Source organism: Anastrepha obliqua, chromosome 5 (genome assembly GCF_027943255.1).
Source record: "Anastrepha obliqua isolate idAnaObli1 chromosome 5, idAnaObli1_1.0, whole genome shotgun sequence".
NCBI classification, from domain to species: Eukaryota; Metazoa; Arthropoda; class Insecta; order Diptera; family Tephritidae; genus Anastrepha; species Anastrepha obliqua.
The window spans coordinates 73,467,042-73,485,765 of NC_072896.1; the positions used below are offsets into that span (position 1 = coordinate 73,467,042).

General features: G+C 35.9%; 1 protein-coding gene and 1 pseudogene across 7 annotated transcripts in view; one reads left to right on the forward strand and one right to left on the reverse strand.

The window, feature by feature from the left end:
* LOC129248535 (dedicator of cytokinesis protein 9) overlaps positions 1 to 17,951 on the forward strand; it is a 126,733-nt gene extending 108,782 nt beyond the window's left edge. For 2 of the 7 annotated variants that reach the window (XM_054888117.1, XM_054888121.1), the window contains 6 exons: positions 1,915 to 5,007; positions 5,084 to 5,230; positions 14,354 to 14,564; positions 14,641 to 14,929; positions 15,022 to 15,248; positions 17,696 to 17,951. In XM_054888117.1, coding sequence (XP_054744092.1) covers positions 1,915 to 5,007; positions 5,084 to 5,230; positions 14,354 to 14,564; positions 14,641 to 14,929; positions 15,022 to 15,248; positions 17,696 to 17,718 — 3,990 coding nt within the window. In that variant the 3' untranslated portion in view covers positions 17,719 to 17,951. Of the gene's footprint in view, positions 1 to 1,914; positions 5,008 to 5,083; positions 5,231 to 14,353; positions 14,565 to 14,640; positions 14,930 to 15,021; positions 15,386 to 17,695 lie in introns of those variants that run through there. The other 5 variants (XM_054888119.1, XM_054888122.1, XM_054888120.1 and 2 more) reach the window with 3 other exon arrangements.
* Positions 7,330 to 9,782, reverse strand: LOC129248536 (uncharacterized; annotated as a pseudogene).
* Positions 17,952 to 18,724: the final 773 nt, after the last annotated feature.

The window sequence follows — 18,724 nt, forward strand, 5'->3', positions numbered from 1 at the left end:
TAGTAGTTAAAAATGCATTGGCTTCAGAAATGTACAAAATTCCACATATGTGTGTTTATTTTTCTCAGTGTGTAGAGCTTTTCGAAAGTCGGTTACGTTTTAATTTCTACCCAACAGTTTTTATACACTAATATTTTATAATTTAAATGTTTGATGTGTTTTCTGTTTTGCATTTTGAACTAACCTAATTTTTTGTTTTTATTCCATACACACACATTCACCCTCACAACTACGTCATATTTTTGTCTTCTACGCATTTTCATATAAATATACCAACTGACCAAATTTCTCATTTCATCATTACTCACTTTTATTTTCTTTTTTCGCTTTTTTCAAATTTTTCATGCTACTTCAAATTCTTATGCGTGCGTACGTGGGCTTATAAACGTATTGATTTGGCTGCCTAAACAACAAAAAACCAATATATTCAACAAATCTTCATGCTTTTAATTACAAAAACTAAAAACGAAAATGAAAAATTTAATGAAAAATTAACACAATAATTAAATTTAACTCAATAATCCGGAAAAAATCCGGAAATTTATTAATGCAATCAAATGAAAAAAAATCTAAATATAAATTTCGCATAATTTACAATATATTAATATTTTTGTGTTTCAAATCGAACTAAAATATGTACATAAAACCAAACTTAATTTAAATTGATTTTAATAATGAACTTATTTTACTTTAAATAAAATCTTCAAAACTAAAAATATAATACAAAAAATTGTTTAATTATATTAAATGCATATGAAAAAAATATTGAAATAAAAAAATTATTTATTGAAATAATACAAATTAAATTTAAATAAAAATGCAAAAATTGTCCCTTAAAAAAAATAAACAAATTGCTTGAAATTATAATTTAAACATATTTATAAACAAAACGAATACATTTAAATGAAATTTAAACAACCAAAAAAAAACCACAATTAAACATAACGATTTTAAAAAATTAATAATTAAAAAAAAATAATAATTAAAAAAAAATAATAATTAAAAAACAAATAATAATTTAAAAAAATGATTAAAATTTATATAAAAACTATAATTGTACATAAAAATCAACTAATTAAAAAAATACTTATCAAACATTGTAAACAACTTTTGGCTGTATGTTTGACAAAATAAATTAAAAAAAATTAATAAATAAATAAAAACTAAAAACCACCATATAAAAAAAAACAATTAAAATTAAAAAAAATCTGGAAAATAAATGAAAAATATTAAAAATAAATAAAAATTTAATTGTATTTCTTTATATTTTTATTTATAAAATTTATAAAATGTAAAAAAATATAAAAAATAAAACTGGTATTTATGAAAACTTAAAATTAAATAACAAAAACTTATATATAAAAAATGAAATAAATAAAAAAACAATTTAATTGAAATTATTTGTAAAATTTAAATTATTTTATTTAAAAAATTAAATTAAATTACTTAAAATAAAAAATTAAAAAAATATAAAAACTAAAACTGGTGTCCGGAAAAAACTTAAATTTATAAAAACAAATTTTTAAAATAAAAAATTTAATAAATAAAAAAACACAATTTAATTAAAATTATGTATCTAAATCGTCAACATTATTCATGAAAACCTACTTTATTAAAAATAAAAATATCTACTAATTTACGCAAAAAAATGCTACTAAATTTTATAAAATTAATTTAAAAATATTTGAAAAAAAAATAAAACGTTACATCACTCATTCACCAAAATGCTGCTTGTTAATTGTCATGCTTCCACGATTCATACCAATATTTGTGCTCGTCCAACAACACACTCATCGTTCTTCCCGAAATCTTTGGTTGCTTATCGTTCCATTGCTCGCTCGCACGTCCTCTCTCTCTATTTCATTCTCGCTGCCTCTCCCTCTCTTTGTCTACAAAACATTACCATATTTCCAGCAGAATTGCGGTCCCGACATACAATGGATCGACAATCAGCGCCCACTTTTCGGCGTCGCCTACCGCATGGACTCCACTGTTCTGACTGCCGATCAGCATTTACACAACTTTTTTGCACATTGTGAGCGTCTTTTGGAGGGTGGCAAAACCATTGCATTACCCGCTGAATCGGAGACTTGCAAGATCCTCAAAGCTGCGCACGCGATCGATATCAGCACCCTGATCAATTTTCTGCCAACCGTGCTGAATGAACTATTTACACTACTCGTACATACCCAGTCCGAAGAGATCGGTTTGAATATTATACGCCTTCTGATCAATATGATACACATGCTGATCGAGGAGGCCGGACGCAAAGAGCTACTCAGCGCCTATGTTAAGTACGTCTTTCATGCGCCCTACTACAGCCAGAAGATATCGCGTACGGTGCACGGCGAGTTGTGCAAACATTTGCCAACTATTTTGCATCCGAACAATACCGATTTTCTAATCGTTAATAAATTTATGCATTACTCGGCTATTTTCTTTGATCTGATCATCAAAAGCATGGCGCAACATCTCCTGGATACTGGCCGTATTCGTATGCTGCGCAATGAGCGATTTCCTAAAGAATATCCCGCACGTGTGGAGAATTTGATTAAGGTGCTTACACCATATTTGATTTCCCGTTACAAAGATCTACCCGTTGAGACGCAGCAATTGAATAGATCGCTATCGCAATTTGTGAGGCGCTGTCTCAGCTATATGGATCGTGGTTTCGTCTTCAAGTTAATTAAGTATTACATGGAGCAATTTGAGCCTGGTGATCAGCGTACACTACAAGAGTTCAAATTGGATTTCTTGGCAGAGATTTGCCAGCACGAGCATTATGTGCCGCTGAATTTGCCGTTTGTGCTGAATCCGAAAAATCGTCCACCAGAAATGATGCTACATTTTACGCTCTCCGAGGAATTCCGTCGTCAGCATTTTCTTGCGGGTCTGCTGCTGCAAGAACTGAAACGCAGCTTGAATGAGGCTAGCTCTGTGCGACGTCATGCGTTGCGTATCTTTAAGAATCTGCTTGCGAAGCATGAGCTCGACGATCGTTACCAGAATCGTGGGCAGCTTTCGCGCATCGCACTGCTCTATGTGCCTTGGCTGGGCATCGTGATGGAGAACACGCACCGCATCGATGATATGTCAGGCGTGGCCACGCCCAATGGTCACGTATACGCCGATTCAGCTTCTTATACACAGCGCTTGTCCTGCTCTAGCAGTTATGTGTTTGGTAAAGACACTACCGTAACTTCGTCCACGTCTACGCCGCGTTCGAAAAACCGTATGACTCTCCACATCGAGCATCCTAGTCCCTTGCGCTCTTCGGTATACGTCAGGGAAGCCCCGCACGGTGGCACCGCTCCGCTGGCCAATAGCAACTCGGAAACCTCACTGAACACGCTCAATTCAGACTCACAAAATTCACAGGACACGCCTACTTTAGGCGTCATTGCAAATGGTCATCATGTCACCGACTTGACCGAGGTGGCCATGCGTAACAACCAAAATCGCTCGATTAATGTTATGCAGGGCTTGAATAGCTTGCCGCGGTGCGACAAGTTCAATACGGCGGAAAGTAAGGATCTGCTGCTGGGGTTTCTTTTCGTTGTCAAACATTTGGCGCAAGATCAAATGATAGGCTGGTGGCAGAACTGCACCGAAACAGAAACCCTCGCCTATCTCAGCATACTCGATCTCTGTTTAGTGCAATTTCGCTATGTTGGCAAGAAGCATATCAGTTTGTCGGATGACAGCAAGGAAGCGCGTTCGGCGCGCACTGCCAAGGCCAGCACTTTGCCTGCTCGCATGCAGCCGCCGACTGTGGAGCAAACGACCAATGGTAACGGAACGACGCATGAAACTGGTACACTGACGCTCACACAAAATCGCGAAAACCTCGTCGAAGAGACGGCGCGCAGTCAACAGGCATTGTACGATTCGAATCTGGCTACCGAAATCGGCATGATCATACTCGATAGTCTAGGCTTGTATGCGGTACATTTTCGTGACAAACTATGCGATAGTCTTGTGCTGCCACAGTTGGCGCGTGTCTATCTGCGTTTCCTACAGCTCGGTCAGTCAGAGAGGCTCTCGAAGCATGTTTTTGCCGCCTTGCGCGCTTTCATCAATAATTTTTCACCCGCACTCTTTAAAGGTAACGCTACCCTCTGCGGTCAAATGGTTTATGAGCTGCTGAAAGGCTGCGACAGTCGTCTTGTCGCCATACGCCATGAGTCCTGTGCCGTGCTTTACTTGTTGATGCGCAGTAATTTCGAATATACCGGCCGCAAAGGTCTTACGCGTGTGCACCTCCAAGTTATCATCTCCGTTTCACAGATGATCGGCAATGTGATCGGTTTAAATAATGCACGTTTTCAGGAGAGTCTATCGATGATTAATAGTTATGCTAACAGCGACAAAGCGATGAAGGGCACTGGCTTTCCAGTGGAGGTGAAAGATCTCACGCGCCGTGTACGCACCGTGCTCATGGCAACTGCACAAATGCAGGCGCATCACATGGACCCCGAACGGCTACTCGAGCTGCAGTATTCGTTAGCGAACTCCTACGCTTCTACGCCAGAGTTGCGACACACATGGCTCATCACCATGGCACGCAATCATGAACAGAATGGTAACATATCGGAGGCGGCATGCTGTCACTTGCACATAGCAGCGCTTATGTCGGAGTATTTACGCTTGCGTGGTGGCTGTAATATTAATTGGGGCGCTTCAGCATTCACGAAAATATCTCGTAATATACCACGCGACGAGCAAGGCTTGAAATTGGATGCTGGCGCACAGGATTCGCAATACACCGAACAGATGCTGTTGGATCAGCTAAAGCAATGCGCCGATTTTCTCGACCGCGGCGAACGTTTCGAGTGCTTGGGTGATCTTTATAAACTCATTCTGCCGATGTATGAGCGTAGTCGGTCGTACATTGAGCTGGCGCAATCGTACGAACATCTAATGCAGGCGTACAACAAAATCGTCGAGGTGAATCGTTCGGGCAAACGCATGCTGGGTCGTTTTTATCGCGTGGTGTTCTTCGGAATGGTGAGTGCGTTGAATTTTTATTTTAGTTTTGTTTGTATTAGCTAACAATATATTAACTTTTTGTGTGTTACTGTAGGTGTATTTTGAGGATGATCATGCGGTGGAATATGTTTACAAGGAGCCAAAACTGACCTCTCTAAGCGAGATATCAGAACGTCTGTCGAAACAATACAAGGAAAAATTCGGGGCTGATGTTGTCAAGATGATAATGGACTCATCACCGGTGAGTTTCGCCAACGAAATTAATATTGTTTTTATGATTAAAAAAAGTATATACAGTACATATGAAGACTATGAGGAATAATGGTATGCCACATTTTGAAGTAAAAAATGTATTACTGTTAGTAGAAATAAACCATAAAGAGTTGATACGTAACAATTAAGTAACAATCTATTCATCCAGTTTCAAAGTGGCCACCCTTAGTACGAATACAAAAGGTCAATCGTCCATGTTTTTTCGCAGTTTTTCAATTGCTATCTTATCCCACTCTCGAAGCAACGCTCCTTGCATGGACTCCTTTTTTTTTGACTTTTGTGGCGTGTTGCACTGAACTGTATCTTAAAATCCACCTTAGTTAAATTCGAGGAGTAGGGTCACCACTTTTGGGATGTTATGAACACTTTGTGCGCTAGCGCCGAGTCCTGCTGGAATATCCATCTTCCTTAGCCAAAAAGTTCCTAGGACCAGACAGGAACAATAGCTTCTGAAATATTCTGTGATAAACTTCTTTATAAATTTTAATCTGGAGTGCTTTGCCATTGGCGCAAATTTCACTCCATTTTGAGTAAGAATGATAGATTTACAAGGTTTGCTCTTTAACTATGGTGAAACAGAAAATGGTGAGCGGGACTTCGGCTGCCACGTCACTTGAGAGTTTCGGCAGCCGAATTCTGCACGATCATTTTACATGCATTAACACACTCGTTCATTCAGTCTTTGTTCAGATGGCACTAAGCAACATGAACGAAGATTGTGTTGATTTTTTTCGTATATCACTAACACAATCTTATCGCCAGCCAAAATATGCACAATAATTTCACACATATTCACACACCCATCCAATCAGTTGTTGTTTAGATGGCAACGAAGTGCCATTGGTTGATTCTTTTCGTATATCACCAACACAATCTCAGTTTGTTTTGTAAACACATCCATAAATGACGGCAGCCCATCAGCTGATTCTGTCACCTTCGCTCAGAGTCGAATAAAGGTCCCTTGAAGCGCACAACTCTAAAATTTTTTTCTCCATGGGTTTTGATAATAGTGAGCTTGTTTAACGATAAACAGCTTCTCATTAGTGAATATTATTTTTTTCCAGCAGATGACATTTTTTAGGTCTCCCTGTTTTGTTTTCACCCGTGAGGGGCTGATCTTATTGCAGCTTGTGCTTAAGTTCTTTTTTGCTAATGAGACGCATTCATTCACGATTGAAACCCATCTCGAAAGCATTTTCCCTCATGGAGACCAGAGATCTTCGGTCCACTTTTGTTTTTTTTTTTTATTTATAATTTTTCGGTTGTTGGAAGTGTTCACAGTACATTTTTTTCCTCCACCTGGACGATCACCATCATTACCAAGTTCCTAAAATCATTAAATCGCACGAGAAACCAATGATTGAAGAATACAAAGTTCCAGCGCTTCTTGGCAGTTGCGCTTTCGTAGTTGATAAAAAAAAATATTTGGCAAATTATGGAATAGTGGAATAGTGAGTGGACACAGCTGCAGTGAGAGTAATCCAAAGGTGTTACATTACCAAAGTTCTCGATGTTTATAAACGTTTTTGATCTGTGGGCATAAAGACACGGCTATATATGGATGGAACTGAAAATCCAAGGCACCCGAGCGCTGATGCCCATTGTACCCGAGACTCAAAGCAGAAAGTGAGTATGGGAAAAGGGGGTGAGGAGGGTTATTACGAGATTAAATTATCTCAAAACTTTCCTGGCTCCTCAATGAATCTGAGAAATCTGTTGTGAGATAAATAAAGTAGCTGATACATCCCTTCTTAATAACCTGACCAAAAACTGCGTTTCCTTAGATTAGGGAATGCCGTCCAAAAAACGGGAACACAGGGAAAGTGTTCGGCGCTGTCGTTCTTCTCTGGGCAGGAGAGACATAATGGAATTCACTAAAAAACGTTGTGTTCGTTGTTGTGCATATATTTATTTCGATTTATTTATTTTAATTTATTACAATATGTTGCTAGCGCTCGACCTCGCATTAAACACGACCACAACAACAACAACAATTACATCGCTGTCCATATAAAATTAATTAAAAAGTTAGTAATACAAAAAAATTAATGACATTTCCTTCAAATATACGGTATAACAATTCACAAAATTCTATATTTGTTTCATGCGTTCAAAAACAACAAATATTTATATTTAAAAAAAAAATTTAGAAGAGACGTTACTTAAACAAAAATTGCGCCAGTTCAATATTCGATTCGGAATCATCGTTTGGAAAGAGACTACGACGCTGTACAGTAACAGCGGCCAGCCAGTTTTTTACACCACGTGCGGGTTTTGGATTTGCGGGGCATGGACACATAAAATGAGAAGATATAAAAAACAGATTGAAGCACACTTTTCACACGCATGCACAAGACTATTTAAATACAAACCCTACAGTTTAGGAGTTGATTTGTTTACCTTTTGCGCTTCAGTTTGGCGCAGCGTCGAAGCGTATGTGCCACGCGGACGCGTCTTATCAACTGAATCCTTGGACATGGACCTAGCAACCACTGTGGGCATGCTTGACTTTTCGCTACCTGCGTTTGTAGACTTGATACTAAGTGGTTTCTTGCCCGATTGTGTAGTGGGTCTGCAAGAGAAGACGATTGTTAGTTGTAGCATATTTTTTCCATTAACTTTTCGAGTTCACACTTACTTCGTTGCCAAATTTTGGTCTCTTAGGCTTATAGACTTTAGTGGTAAGACATCTTTCAGAGTGTTGTTAGTGCTGTTGACTGCATTGGCATTGCTGGTGGTTACGCGTGTTTTCGGTGCTTTGTAATTTATGTCATTAGACTCTGTTCTGGCTCGAGTCGGCGTGGTGTGGATTCGGGACACTGGTGGGCGTGGTATGTTGGGGTAATTGCGCGGCAGAAAACGGGTGCTACCATTTGCTTTTTTGTTGTCTGGCTTCGACTTGCGGCCCAACGTGAAGTTGTATAGACTTTCCGATAGCCGTTTGGTGCGTGCCATGGCCGAAGTGCTGGTTATCTTTTCAGTATGATGAGCGCTGTTCTTACCGCGCAGACTTAAGCTGATGCTGGCCAGTTTTCGTAGTGTTGTCCGCTTATCTGACTTCTTTTTATCTTCCTTGTCCTTCATTGACTTGCTTTTGCCAAAACGTTTTTTTACGATAGAGCTTTTAATACTCTCCTCAATTGGTGCGTGTGGTGGCATTTGGGATCCACCTATTCCTAAATCAGAAACAGCCATGTTTGTTAACTTACTTTGCTCTACATTTGTAAAGGGACGTACCTGCACCATCGCCTACATCAAAACTTTCACATACAGCTTCATCATCACCCTCACCCTCACCGTCGCCATCACCATCACCACACAAACTATTCGTCTCCTTGATTTCCTCTAATATATTTGGTAATTCATGTAAAGCTTCCTCTTCGACCAACTCATTCTCTTCGCTCAGCTCGCTTACCTCAACTGATTCGGTGCCTTCTTTGCCTTTGAATTCGTCAAGGGTATCATTTGAGTCTTGATCGGAGCACTGTTCGCGGTTCTCTTCGTCGCTTAAATCTTCGGCGAGCCTCATATCATTTAAGCAGCTTTCTGACGTCATTTTATCTTTTTCAGTTCTTTCTGCTTTACCAGAATTTGCGGCAACAAGTTGCAACATTGGTTCACCTTCGGCATCCTCAAAGTATTCGAAATCAGTGTCATCTTCTTCCGAAACTCTTAACTGTTCTTCGGTCTGCTCCTGTGCTTCTTCAGTTCCTACGTTCAATCGCTTAACCACATTTTCGCTTTCCAATTCTAGTAACGATTTGTGCTCTTCTTCCTTTTCATCTTCATCCTCATTGTTGACCTTGTTGAAAGTTGTAATTTTGGTTTTTTCCACAATCTCTCTTTGAACCGCTTCCTTAGGCTTAGCAATTTCCATATTCTCCTTCAATGCGTCCACATCTGTTTCCAATTGATTAGTTGATATGCCATCTAGTCTCATTACCTTTAGCACTTTTGGGTCGTGCGCAAAGTGTAGCGGCTGAGCCAGAGTCGTACCTGTGCCCGCGTCACCGATTTTCCGCATAATTTTTTGTCGCAACAGATAGGCAGGATAAAACTCTTTTGCGTCAGGGTTTAGCTTGGATGTAATTTTGAGTCCATTGGTTGAGATAATTGTGCTACTGATTGGTAACTTGACTGGCTCCCCTGTCTCTTTCTTTGCCATGTCTATTGGCATATCCGCAGCCTGCATCTTACCTTATTCCCGAAAGAAGAGAACGTTCACTGGTCCGACTTAAAATTCACTGATACTTTTGTTGCTATTCTTGTTTGTGTTTTTCAAAAAGTTTTGACTACGTAAAAAGTTTTGTAGAAATTTTTCGTCGGTCTTCGTTGTTATTTTTGTTGCAGTTTTAGTGGAATATCAGCGATGATAACGGTGGTGAAAAGCATAAAATATATGATCTTTAGTTTTGTTGTTTTTAAAACAAATTATATTGGATTTAAAACTGAAGTAAAAAACGTAGAAATTTAAAAAGTATCTTGTCAAATTTCGAAACAAAAAATTAGTTCTTTTCGGAAAATATTTACCAGATTTGTGAAATGATGCTTGATGCAAAGTCTAATGTCATAGAAATAGAAAACATTTTTTATGTGCTGCGGCATGAGTGTTTCGTAAAGATTACAGCAATTTCTGTTGGCATATGTATATATGTATATGTGCACATTTATGTATATATGTACATGCATGTGGCACACCAAGCTTTTATAAACTCAATTTGTATGGCTAATAACAGTACCATAGACTGATGTTCTTTATACGGCTAAGCGAGTCTTTTTGGATGAGTTCCTAAATCTAGTTTTGACATAGAAAAAATGCGACTTTGGTATTTACCCATACACTCACTGTTGCATTTGTTTATACGTATTTCCCTATCCGTTTCATACTTAATTTCTACATATCGTTATGTTTGTGGGCTTCACCCCATTCCTCATCATTACATTTGCTCTACAGGTTTCATCCTTATCCTATTTTTATCGTCATCTTAACTTACTAATATTTCTCTTTATTTTGGTGTTAGTCTTTATCTTTATTATGTATGTACAGTGTGCGCCATCTCGAGCTTCGGTATGGAAATATTGAAAAACTTTAGCAACTAGCAAAATTTAATGTTTGTTGGTGTTTTTTTTATTTGATTTTGTCCTTTACAATCTGTTTCAACTGCACTTAGAACACAATATCCAACAAATGACCACCTTTACGAGCCACACAATATTGTGCTCTTTTTTTCGAATTTTCCATTACTTTTGCTAGCATTTCGGTTGATATTGCCTCTATTTCAGATCTAATGTTGGTCCTGAGCGCTTCCAATGTAGTAGGCAATAATCGTTGAGTTATTTGCACTTTGTAAGGAAACATGGGAAGATCCTCTTTTAAAATCCTTCTAAGAGTGGTTCCTTTTATGTTTAGCTGCTGGGCACGGTGACGATATGACAGATTTGAGCTTTTCAAAACACTCTGCTTGACAGTTTCAACAATTTCATTGGAGCGTCTTTTACGAACTGAAACACGTTGATTATTTGCTACAGACCCCGATTCTTCAAAATTTTTAGTCAGATTGCGTATGGTGTTATCAGAAGGCACTTTACGACCGCGGTATTTTCGACGGTATGCACGTTGAACAAGCACAATTGAACGACCATTTTCCAAATACATGGTCACAATTTCCGCGCGTTCTTTAGGTGTAAAGTTATTCATCGTTAAAATTATACTGAATTGACGTTTCCAAATTATTTTTTCTCAAGTCCTTCTGACAATGGATACAAAGTTATTCAATATTTCCATACCGAAGCTCGAGATGGCGCACCCTGTATGTATGTTATGTTCTTTATTTTAAAAAAGATAATTTTATACAAGTATATATATACATACATACAGTGTTGGAAAAAATAATAGAAACGATGTAAATTTTTCTTTCTTTTGGGTATATTTCTTGCAAAATAATTTTTGTTGTTGAAGTTCATATCTTTTTATAAAGAAACAGTTTTATATATAAAAATAGAGATACTCAACTCTTGCTACATTTTTGTAAAAAAGAAATCATGAAGTTCATTTCATTGTCCTTGGAAAAAATAATAGAAACAACGTCCTTAAAGCTAATAAACATAAGTATGTTTCTTTAAGATAATTAAACAAAACTTTTAAAATTGTAAACACATTAATATTTGGTTGTTGCACCCTGGGCTTTAATGACTGCGGTGCAATGCCGGCTCATTGAGTCCACTAACTTGGCACAAACTGATGGGTTTATACTAAACCATTCTGCCTGGACTTTTTCCCATAAATCTGCTTTATTTTTTGCCTTATAGGCGCCAATTCTCTTCTTCAGAATGCCCCAAAGGTGCTCTATTGGACTCAAGTCCGGGGATTGTGAAGGTCATTCTACTAACTTTACATTGTTATCCTGGAACCATTTCTTCGCCAGTTTAGAGGAGTGTTTTGGGTCGTTATCTTGTTGAAACTCCCAAATCAATGGCATTTCTTCTTTGGCATAAGGAAGCATAACATTATTTAAAATATTTACGTAGTCCGCAGCGCACATCTTATCTTTAATCCAGAATAAAGGACCAACTCCTGCCGACGAAAAACATCCCCAAAGTAGTATATTACCACCTCCATGCTTCACGGTCTTCAACGTGTGCTTTGGATCGTATGCAGAGTTTTTAGGTCGTCTTACATGTACCTTGCCATCAGACCCAAACAAATTAATCTTTGTTTCATCTGACCATAATACGTTTTTCCAATTTGCACGCAAACGATAATCCGCAGGTTATGTTTTTTCTGCTAAGGTATGGTACTTTTCTTGAATTATAGGCCTTTAACCCCCAGATATTAATCTATTTTGGATTGTTCGACTGTTTACTGGCGCTTATAAAACATTTTTCAATTCTTCTGAGGATGAAAATGGTTTTTTTTTCGATTCTCGTATAAGCAGTTGGTCAAACTTCTTTGATGTTGCGCGCTTTCGTCCTCGTTTTTCCTCTGTAATTTTAAAATTAATCGCAGAAAACACCTTTTTTTTGAGCATTTCATTAAATCGGCAATCCGTGACATAGAAAGGCCATCACTTTTTAGTTTTTTTATAATTTCTCTTTCATTAACAGTACAGTGTTTACCACGCCCCATTCTGAATGCAATATTCATAAGATAAGAAATATTTTATGAACAAGACAATAATAAATATAATTTTTTACATACTTTTCCAACAAAATATCAAACAGTTTAAAAATAACAGTATATTATTAATTTTAACTGTAGCTATTCAAATTTTTCCGAAACGTTTCTATTTTTTTCCAACTAAAACACGCGGTTCTGCACCAAAAAGAATACTGAGCCTAAATATTTGCGATTATGCACATAAAAACAAGACAAAATAAAGTACCGTTATCAAACAGTATTACACAATGTGTATCTGCATAAATAGGTACATACTTACAAACTAAAAATTTTATATGAAATATGGAGTGATTTTCGTTTCTATTATTTTTTCCAACACTGTATGTACATGGATACTTATAACTAGTAGAACGTACGATTATAACATATGATATGTTGTAATTTGGAATAATTTGAAATAAGTATGTGATGGCATATTTTCTGCATTTTTAATTCAAAGAATTCTGGTTCAAGTGTATTATTACAAAGTACAAACAATAACTAAAACTTCAGTACGCACAAAATATCTATTATTATTTAAACTTAAAACTGTACTTACGAAAATTCATTTAAAATCGTTTCTCTATACTTGAGACAGCAGGATAAATATTTATACAAAGACTCATAATCAGTCATTAATATTTCTAATTTTACATAAATTTAACGTCATTTGACCAAAATGCTCTAAACGAAAATTTTTATAAAGTGGGCAGATGCCTATGATGTGCTGGATGTTTTCGGAGTCACCCAAGTTATAAACTGGGCAGGCGGAAGAAAGTACATTCTTAGAAGGTCTTAGGTTAAGAAGGCTTCCTCTTGCACGAAAAATGAAGCTTATTGCGTAGGAAAAATCGTCACTGAAACATTTAATATTTCTAAGTGCTAACTTAGCATACAAATCGTGTGATTCTGATTTAACAGCAGAGTCTAGAAAAGTCGACAGTTTTTTATTCTTAAGGTTGTCTAAAATCGAAGACATGAACGCAGCCAAGAATTAAGAAGTAAACGCATTAAGAGGCTCCACTTTTTTATCCAGTAAGCGGCGAGGCAGGCGTACAGTCTATTCAGCAAGGATGCGCGGATGCCTGTGACTTGGCATAATAAAACACCGCAAGACAAAGTATCATATATATCTACTCGGAGTGTATGCACATATTGCGGAACCAAATCTGTTTCGATGTGAATATAATATAATTCATATAGTACATATAATTCAGGATATTTGGCGGCAAAAAAATAAATTTTTTAATAAAGAAACGTAAAAGTCTCTCAACTGAGTCGTATTCGTCGGCACCCTAACTTGTGCCCCATAAAACATGATCGGCCTTGAGCATGGGACATAGATTTTTAGTTTGTTTAAAATGCAGATTCGAGGATTATTTATCTATCCAAGCCAACTGCTATCAATGCAGGTTTTAAAGTCAGCAAGCTTCAGATTTAAGTGTTTCGCATAACAGAGGAAGCTCGTCATCGCTTCTTCTGACTGCCTAATTTGTTGTAAATGGTTCAGTAGTTTAAATATTTTACTCTGTCTGGGTCTAAGTTAAACTTACGTAGAAGGTTAAGGGCGTCCAACATTTTTTTACGAGCATTGTATCATTGACAGTCGAACAATTCATTTCTTGGTTCAAATATCTTCTTCCCCTTCATCTTACTTGCTGCAGATTTTATCTTTCCTGTAGGTCAGACTTAACGAGTTTATAGTCAGGAAAGTGCCTATCTATAGTATATTTTTTTTATAGTAAATATATTTTTTTATTTTTATCTTTATCTTTTTTTTTCTCTATCATTTCTTTATCTTTATACTTATCGTCTTTAGCTGTCTCTTTATTTTTATCCTTGTCCTTATTGCCTTTGTTTCTTTATCCTATTCTTTTTAAAATATTTATCCTTATTTTCATACCAATCCTTTTTCATTTGTTTCTCCCGTTTCAGGTGGATCCCAATGCGCTCGATCCCAAGTTGGCTTACATTCAAGTGACCCATGTCATACCATTCTTCAGCAAAGAAGAACTGGATCATCGTTTGAACGAGTTCGAACAAAATCACGATGTTGACACTTTCATGTACGAAACGCCATTCACAAAATCGGGTGCTGCGCGCGGAAGCGTTGAGGAACAATGGAAACGCAAAACGGTCATCAAAAGTAAGTATTTTTAACATTTTTACAAATTAAAATTCTCAAAACATTTTCTCTGTTACTAAAAATCTCGTCCGCGTAGCCACTTACTCATTTCCGTATGTCCTAAAACGCATACCGGTGAAATCACGTGAAATAATAGAACTAAGTCCCATCGAAGTGGCAATTGATGAGATGCAAACCAAGGTTTCAGAGCTGGAAGAGGTCATCCTACCACCAGCCGATGTTAAAAAGTTGCAATTGCGATTGCAAGGTAGTGTAGCGGTAACTGTGAATGCAGGTCCCCTAGCCTATGCGCAAGCATTTTTGGATCCTAAAATAGTGGGTAACTTCTCTATTGATCGCGTAGAGGATTTGAAGGATATTTTCAGGTACGCAAATGATTTTGCGCATCGCAAAAATACTTCAATACTTCAATATTTCTGTTTTTGTTTTTTTAATTTTTATTCATTGATTTTTTCAGAGACTTTGTTAAAGTTTGCAATACGGCACTCCAGCTAAATGCGCGCATGATCAGCAACGATCAAGTCGAGTATCACAACGCACTTACCGAAAACTATCGCAAACTCTGCCAGGCACTTAGCGAGCTACTCGGTGAGCCGTTTCAGCCGTTGGACGACTGCGTTACAAGCGGGCAACGCAATAGCATGGCTTTGTTTAATGCAATCAGTGGCGCTTCGCAAAATTCAAGTACTGCCTAAACTACTAATTATAAAACAAGCAAAAACCAACAAAAAATTAAATCCAGCAATGCACACACTCGCACACACACATACACATACCCAATACAAATGATGTGAATTAGTAAATTATAGAAAAAAAAAAAACACAAAGCATAGCTACTTGACTAGGATTTCGATTTTAAGTGACTAACTACCATTAATCAAAAACAAACCAAAAATAACAATAACAACTGAAAATAAATGAAAATTTTGTGTGTTGACTACTTATGCGACAAAATGCTTTTGCGTGACTTTAAGACACTTGTTTATGTGATTGGTGGGTGGTTGGCATTTCACATTTCCCCACAAGCGATGATTGATTGATTGATTTGGTGTATGAGGTGTTTAACGAAAAGCTTTGGTGCGCTGATGATTATTTTATGGGCTTTGGAAACGTCGGTTAATGGTGATTAATTCATTCAAATTATAAATGTATTTCTGCGTATATATACCAATGGCTATACAGACGTATATACTTTACTAACCCTACTATATATGATCTTTAAAGGTGGTAAAAACAAGTATGACCCCGGCATTGCCCCTAAGTGGTCAAAGTATAAGTTCTATTAACCCTTTTGCATCATTTGACGGAATAATCCGGGAGTAAAAATTAACTCTTATCACCAAGAACGGAGTAATCTGCAATGAAAATTTTTTTTGTTAAAGTTTGAGGAAAATAAATAATTTTGGTAATACTGTAACATTCTTTTTCATTAGAACAAAGAGCAAAAGTCTTGCCGATGCAAGGTATTTTGAGTATATCGCGCATTTCTAGCGGTGATGCAAAAGAGTTAATTTGTGGCACAAGCAATAATAACAATTATTCTGTAGCACAAGCAATAACCGCCCAACTAGAAAATCTTGCTTTCAAGAAAAAACAATTTATATATTTGCATATTATACAGAAGCCAATATTTTTTCTACTTAGTAACATTGGATTTCACGTAAACCTTTTATATAGCAGCATAGTTTTGTTAGTAGAATAAGTTATCATTACTTGTATATAACTCCATTTGTTCTTAAGTCGTCTTAGGCGGCAATTGCTTGTGACAACAGATGAAGAGAAAAAATACGGAAAATGCTTTTGACGCATATATGTGTGTATGTATGTACGCAGCTTTTCTTGTTTCCTCCTATGTAGTTAGAGTAATTTACAAAGTATTTATATTTATTTATTGAATAGCTTAATAATATTCTACAGTAATTATGAAAAAAAAATGTTAAAATATTATTCAGCACAAATATGAACGAAGTATAGAAATTCAATTAAAAGTTATAGCAAACTACTTTTGCATTTAATGGAAACAAAGCCAAAGATGATAGCATTCATTTATTTTAATACAAAAAAACAAAATATTTGTAAATATTATTTTCTAAACTAAGTATTTTATATCATAAATATGGGATGTTGATCGCCTGAAACTAAGGTCAAAAACAGGCCAATTATTCAAGCAAAAAATCGATAGCAGATGAGAAAATGATGCATGGGGAAAGACCAAAGTATCGCCACAGGAGTTTTTAATAAAATTTCCTTCCTATTATTTAGAGAAACATGCCTCCTAAAAATTTGATCAATTAAATCAATTAAATTTTTAATCAATAAAAGTTTTAAGATGCCATACTTTGCTTCGAGCGGGAAAATTACTCTACAAGAATTCTTATAATCAGCTCAACCCATGCTGTTTGCCACTAGCAGCAAGCGAATGAAATGCGCACACGTTTTAAAAAAAAGTATATAATTTAAGCTCTACGAGGGTTGCCTTTTATTTTTTGCCTCGTAATGAAAACGCAATAAGATAATAACGAAAATGACTCTATTAATTTTTTAGCAGTCAATATACTTCTGCATTCACTTGAACCAATTTTCAAAGCTCTTTTACCATTCAGAAGTGGATACCCACAAACTCTCCTCGAACCCTCGAACAGGACGAAAAAAGGTCAGACCCGGCTGCTCAACCGAAGGTTTTAAAAAAGGTGTTCAACGGAGGGTTAAAGGTTTTCAGGCTTGTACCGGGTTAGACGGCTCAAATTTTACCGATAACTGTTCTATTTTCTATTCCAGCCTCTTTTGAACAATTCGAACTATGGAGTTAAAATTTTTTAGTTCAGGGGTTTTTAAAGTTCTTCGTATAGCGCCTCAAGCCTAAATAAGCATAAGCTTTCGGCAATTTCTGACTAACAAGATTTACGATTGTTAAACCAGAGTCAAATGTTACTTTATTATATCCAAAACATTTTTCTTCCTAACCGCACACAGGGTAAAAATTAATTAATTAGCTTTAAATGTTGATATTTTTGTATATAATTTTATTTTTTGTATGAAATTTATGTGTTTCGTTAATATGCACAATTTAATTTATTTTGCGTGTTTTTTTGTTTTAATAATGAATTTATTGATTTTTTGTCTAATTCTAGGTTTTGGTTACGCAGTTTATTAAGTAATAACAACCACAACAACACAGCCACAAAACCAAAAACCAAAAATCAAAAACTCAAAAAATCACATTCACCTATACATTTACACGAACAAAACCAATTCGATTGGCACGAAACTGAAAGAACAACAAAATAATTTTTAATACTTATTACTTGCTTACATACATATGTGAGTCTAACATTACAGACACTTATCATAAGAATAAAGAATAGAAAATATCAAAAATTACCAAAAAAAAAACATATAATATACATATGTACTCGAATAATGTAGGTATGTATCTAGGTATGTATGTATTGGTGATCGAACTTGTTTTCTAATTGGAGCGCATTGAAGGGCAAGAAAAAAAAATTAATAACTAATAGTTGGCAGTCATCTACTATACACATACATATTTACACAAAATACTGGTTCAAAGGCAACAACAAATACAACAACATGCTTCGGAAATACTGTGTAGTAGTTTAAGAATTTTACAATTCTAAGAATTTGCTTGATATGTGAGTACGAATATTATAAATCGTCGAATTTATTTGGAAACACCCTAAATGATATTTTTGATTGCATACAGAAAAGGTAAAATAAACAACAGCCGGAAAAATTAATTTATATTCTATGTACAATACTTATACGTGTATGTGTGTATGAGTACACAATTAGGGAGGATTTAAAAGCAATTATTATTATTATAATTTTTTTTTTTTTTTTGATAAAATTGCACCTTTGAGCACTTTATATATGTATGTACATATGGCACATAGTTTCGAAATATTTCATTTAGGGTTACTTTAATCTAAACGAAGACGACGAGCTATATGCATACTATTTCTTTGTTTGTTTAATTTTAAGGCTTAGCATGCATTTAACTTTAGAAGTTGCTTGACGCTTTTGAAATAATATAAATATTTTTTTTTATGCACCTAAAAATGGCATTACGGCATTGCATTTGAAGAACAAGAACGAAATGAATTTATGTATATAGAAAAATTACTTTTAAGGTTAAACTA